Here is a 5,924-nt window from a genome sequence, read left to right on the forward strand (position 1 = left end):
GAACAGCCATGGCATCCCCCCTCCCCACACAGCACCTTCTGTGCCCCCCAGGCTGCACTTCCCCCCAAGTTTTAGTCAGGGATATATAGTAAAAGTCATGGACAGGTCACGGGCCATGAATTTTTGTTTACTGCCCGTGACTTTTACTAAAACTACCCGTGACTAAAACGTAGTCTTACCTATAATGAATTATAGTTTCTTCTTCAAAAATCAAACCCATACCTTTCTTGAGGTTTGGACAGGCAGAATGGCCATGGTCCAAATTCTAAATTTGATCTAAATCAGTTGGACCCATTTGTATTTTCCTTTTTTCTCCAAGGCTTTTTTTTCATATCAAAGTAGGTAGGCATTAGTTTCAGCTGTGCAGTTCACATTCAATCCACAATGATCTTGTTTCATATTAAGCTTACCTATAAGATGTTCTTCCTGACATCGGGGCCACTCCTGCAGTCCTTTATTCAGGTTAGGGCTTATTCTCATTAACTGCTCTACTGAAGCAAATGGAACTGACATGACTACAGAGTACATGACTACAGACTCATAAGGAAGTGTCTGCAGTGTTAGGTGCACATTTAGAAGTGCCTTTAAATGATTATTCCAGCAATGGAGACAAAGTCTGTCCTGATTTTCTCCCTGTGCAACCCCAAGGAAGATGGAGTCCCAACCTACTGCCACCGAAGTCAATAACAAAATTCCCATTGACTTAAATAGGAGCAGGACCGGGTGTAGGATAAATCACTCACTACTTAGTGCAGTGGTCCCCAAACTTTTCATATCGTGCCCCCTTGCCCATCTGCGCCACCTCCTGGGAGCTAGTCTGCGACCTGGGGGAAGGGGGAAATGGGGAAAAAGGGATCGAGGCTGGGAACGGGGCTGCGGGAAGAGCGGGACTGGGTGGTGCTCCCTCCCTGCCCTCCATGGGAGCTGGCCCGGGCCCTGCTCCGCCCCCTTGAACGTTCCCCCGCATCTCTTTAGGTGGCGCGCCCCACAGTTTGGGGACCACTGACTTATTGAGATGTATTGATTCTCAAAGATGAAGTCACCAACAACAACAAAAATTGAAGACCCGCAGAGTTTCAATGAACCAATTTTTGGGGGCAAGAGGATAAATATATACAATATATCCTCAACAATCTTAGTTTTTAAAAACTCAACATAATAGAAAAGGAGTAGCTTGTATTACATTGTAATTACATAAAAAATAGGACACATCTAAAAATACAGGACTAATCACTCAAGCTTTTTAAATTTAGTGTTTTATTACTATTTAAATTCAAAAGCAGCTAAGTCTTTTTTTATGAAGGCAGCTACCTTGGGAAATTAATGCAACTGCAAGAGAAAAAGTTTATTGAATATATATAAAAAAAAATACAAATAAGTGTTCAATACCACATCTGTACCTTTCTTGTTCCCATTCAAGTTGTCTAGCTATATTTTTATAATTTGAAGTTTTGTATGAATACACATTAAAACCTATTCTAATAAGTAAAGCAGAAACACTTTCCCAGTATTAAGTTTCAAGGCATATACCAACAAATCTGTAAACTATACCATTTTTCAGCCTCTGACACTTACTTTAAATCATGCTGGGAAATGTTAACATTTTAATACAAAGAAAAAGTTTATTTAAAATGTTCACATTTTTATATAAAATTCAGGATAAAATATAAAAAAAATTATACGTTTTTTTTAAAAGGCTTTAAAAATACTGATAAGTAACATTCTGCAGGAAACGTCAATGCTTCTGGGCTTTTTTAGAAACCGGTTTCAGTCTTACAAAGAAACAATAGGGAGAAATCCTGGCCCCAGTGAAGTTCATGGGAGTTTTGCCATTGACTTCAATTCGGCCAAGGTTTCACCCCAAGTTTCTAAATACTGAGGGGCTAATTACATGTGTGTAAATCCCCTGGTAAACTGCTCAAGGTTAAAAGACACAAGCGTTTTGTAAACAATCTTCCTTGTTATTAATGTACAATTGAAAAAAATGAATAGGAGTCAGAATCTTTTAGACAGGGTCTTTAACTCTGTATTATGATCTAACGGAAATGTCTGCCATTTTGAATTGAACAGTTATATATCTGAAGAGTCACTCCAATCAGTTACAGTGACTAAACTGCTTTTTAAGGTGCTTGTTGTATCAGCATCATGAAATCCTGTTAACAAAATAAATAAAAAAAAATTAATTAGATGATAAAACTAAATTACAATCAATCATAATTCAGCATTATTTTCCTTCCAACTGACACACAGGGTGAAATAAGGCCCCACTGAAATCAATTACAAAACTTCTATTGACTTCAACGGGGCCAGGATTTCACCCACAGGAGGAAAATTATAAATAGCTATATATGAAGACTGCTTCCCTCATTACAGTAGGGACCATGATACTAGCTGTCAGTGCTAATACTGCAGGCCTTTCTGAAAATGATCTATGTATCTTTTCTACACATAAAAATGACAATTTTAAAGTCCAATATCTTGGAACTGTCCAGGGCTAGAAGCAATTGTTTGTATCCCCCACAGGAAAGATAAGAATCTCTCCTTTCCAGTGGTATAAAGCTCCCTTTTCAGCCTGAGTCACAAGATATAAATCTTAAACTGCCAGAGGTCAAAGATTTAATATTATTCTCAAACCAGGTAATTTAGGGGGGAAATTCCTCGTTTGGGAGGGGAAGGAGACATTTTTTTTCAGACAGGTTATTTTAAAAAAAGATGGCAGCAGCTTGAAGGTGCTCAGAGTCTTGGAATCTTAGAATAAATTTTGTATCTTTTTTTATATACTGATGACAAAATAACTTTTTAAAAAGTTATTTAGTTTCCATTGTAATTAGATATTGTGACTAAAACATTTTTATATTACACTTAAGTTTTTCTTTAACGATGGCAGGTGCTTAAATCCAATTTTCCCCTCAAATACTGTAAATGTTTGAATATGTTACCTTCCTCCTTAGGCATATTTGCCTTAGGAACACCCCAGGCATGTACCATTGATGCAGTATTTGATTCATTATTCTTTTGAACTGCAGTTCCCTTCTGCCCTCTCTCGTCTTTTGCTAATAAACAATTTTCTTCTTCTACAGATGATATATCCCAGTCATCATCATCAACTTCTGTGAACTAATAGGAAAAGAAAAAACATAAGGGTTTTTTTCTGTTAAGGAAGGTTTTTTTTTTTAAATTTTCTGGAGTTCTTCTAAAGGTAGAATTGTTCATAAATCTACTTATGAAGATTTAGGAGCAGATTAGGAAGGGGGAACTGGAAAGTGTGGAAGCGAAACCCTTCTAAAAGGTCCCCTGGTGCACATGCATCAAGGGCTGTATAGTCCTGTGTCATAGCACCTTACATTTATGTTTCATTTCTTTTTACACCTACATACATATACACACACACTTTTAACCTATGAATATGCTGAATGCAGAAACTTATGTTAATTCACTGTTAGAGTTGCACAATTAAAAATAATAAAAAGTGAAAAGAACTGCAAAAGTTAAAGGGCCAAATGCTAAACCAGTGGAAATCAGCACAGTTCTATTGTACCAAGCGAGACTGATTTACACCAGCTGAGGACCTAATGCAAAGATCACACTACAACGTTAGCTTGACACAATGCACATCAAGTGTGTTTTATGGTATACCTGGCCTAACATAATGAATCTTGACTGGGATTCGTAGGCACTACCACAGTATAAATACTTCATTATTAATAAATAGCATGTTATAAGTAATATAATCTAATATTTAAATTAAGAAAAACAAATGAACACATTATATGGTATACATGCAACTTGGCAGAGTTTAGATTGCTGCAAAAACTTATTTGCTTTTCTTGACTTGTTTTTCAATTATGCAACCTTAACAATGTGTTAAGGGTTTTTTAACATTTAAATTCCTTTCTTTAAAGGGAAGTAAGGGGGAAGAGAGTGTTGAGAAAAAGAGGGGGGGGGAAGGATTAAACATAACTGGGTTAAATATTCATAGGAGTTCTCTATATCTAAATTTTGGCATGGTGCCTATCTTTGTAGTACCTTCCCTCCCTAAGAATTAAAAACACACATAATATCAATCTCTCCCTTGCTTCCTAGCAGGTAGGTGTTAGCTTTTTTTTATTAGAATGCTGGGCTTGACCAATAAGGAGGAATTGGTTGCGAATCTGAAGGTGGAAAGCAATTTGGGTGAAAGTGATCATGATATGATAGATTTAATGACTGTAAGGAAAGGGAAAAAAAAGTGAGAGCTGCAGAATAAGGAGAATGACTTCAAAAAAGCAGACTTTAACAAATTCAGAAAACTGGTAGGTAAGGTCCCACAGGAAGAAAATTGAAGGGAAAAAGGAGTTCAGGAGAGCTGGCAGTTTCTCAAGGAGACAATATTAAAGGCTCAACTGCAAACTATCCCAGTGTGAAGGAAAAATAGGAAGAATAGTAAGGGGCCAATATGTCTCCGTGAGGCGCTCTTCAGTGACTTGAAAATCAAAAAGAAATCCTATGAAAAGTGGAAACATGGACAAAATCAGAAAGGTTAAGGGACAAAATGAGTTAAACCCAGCAAGGGACATAAAAGGCAATAAGAAGAGGTTCTATAATACATTAGGAGCATCAAAAAGTCTTAAGGAAAATGTAGGTCCTCTATTTATCAGGGAAGGAGAGCTAATAACTAACGACATCAAGAAGGATGAGGTGTTTAATACCTATTTTGCTTCAGTCTTCACTAAAAAGGTTAATGGTGATCAGATATTGTTAATATTAATTATTTTGAGTAAGTCAAAATAGGGAAAGAACAGGTTAAAGAATATTTAGATAAAAGATAACTTAAGAACATAAGAACGGTCATACTGAGTCAGACCAAATGTCCATCTAGCCCAGTATCCTGTCTACTGTCCAATGCCAGGTGCCCCAGAGATAATGAATGGAACAGGTAATCATCAAGTGATCCATTGCCCTGTCGCCCATTCCCAGATTCTGGCAAACAGAGGCTAGAGACACCATCCCTGCCCATCCTGGCTGATAGCCATTGATGGACCTATCCTCCATGAATTTATCTAGTTCTTTTTTGAACCATGTTATAGTCTTGGCCTTCACAACATCCTAAGGCAAAGAGTTCCACAGGTTAACTGCGCGCTGTGTGAAGAAATAATTCCTTTTGTTTGTTTTAAACCTGCTACCTATTAAATTCATTTGGTGACCCCTAGTTCTTGTGTTATGAGAAGGAGTAAATAACACTTCCTTATTTAAGTTAGCTGTATTAAGTCAGCAGGGCCTGATGAAATTCATCGTAGGGTATGAATTTAAGAAATTAAGGAACTAGCTGAAGCAATCTCGGAACCATTAGTGATTATCTTTGAGAACTCCTGGAAGATGGGTAAGGTTCCACTGGACTGGAGAAGGGCAAACTTTAGAGTGTTTTAAATATTTGTTACAGGGATTATTTTTCTACATCCCTTTGCTTCTAAAGCCAAACTCCCCTAGGACTATGTCTAATGATACAGGGCTCTGTACAAGGACTTAAAAACCTTTAAATATACCCTAAACTAGCTTTTCAATACCCTGATTGTGACAATTTTATGCTCATATATTGGGCCCTTGCAGGACTAGTCCTATTAAATGGGAAACACACTTTGGAAATAACATTGGGCACTTTCTTCAACATTACCTCATCCAGACAGATGGTAGTGAAGGGATATAGATGACAGATTGCAAATCCTCTAACCTACAGGCAGAGACAATTGAATAAAAGACCATCTTGATGGTCTCTCATAATAAGGGAACTAAGCACAAGGGTTTGGAATGAGGAGGTAAAGTTGCCTCAGTATCAATTTTAAATATTAGGAGAGCACCCTCTTCTTGGTCCAGACCATCCATTTCCCTATCATCATGAAGTGTAGGGACGCATAGCTCCCGAATCGCCAGCCCACAGATGCGGCACA

The 5,924-nt window shown here is 37.5% G+C and overlaps 1 protein-coding gene across 2 annotated transcripts in view; it reads right to left on the reverse strand.

Annotated features, from left to right (window-relative positions):
* Nucleotides 1-1,266: 1,266 nt before the first annotated feature.
* DZIP1 (DAZ interacting zinc finger protein 1) overlaps nucleotides 1,267-5,924 on the reverse strand; it is a 65,433-nt gene continuing 60,775 nt past the window's right edge. For both annotated transcript variants that reach the window (XM_024195762.2, XM_024195761.2), the window contains 2 exons: nucleotides 2,940-3,117; nucleotides 1,267-2,153 (listed from right to left, as the gene is read on the reverse strand). In XM_024195762.2, the coding sequence (XP_024051530.2) occupies nucleotides 2,071-2,153; nucleotides 2,940-3,117 (261 nt within the window). In that variant the 3' untranslated portion in view covers nucleotides 1,267-2,070. The remainder of the gene's footprint in view (nucleotides 2,154-2,939; nucleotides 3,118-5,924) is intronic.

Source organism: Terrapene carolina, unplaced genomic scaffold, assembly GCF_002925995.2.
Source record: "Terrapene carolina triunguis isolate 2854851 unplaced genomic scaffold, T_m_triunguis-2.0 Scaffold21, whole genome shotgun sequence".
In the NCBI taxonomy this organism is placed as follows: domain Eukaryota; kingdom Metazoa; phylum Chordata; order Testudines; family Emydidae; genus Terrapene; species Terrapene triunguis.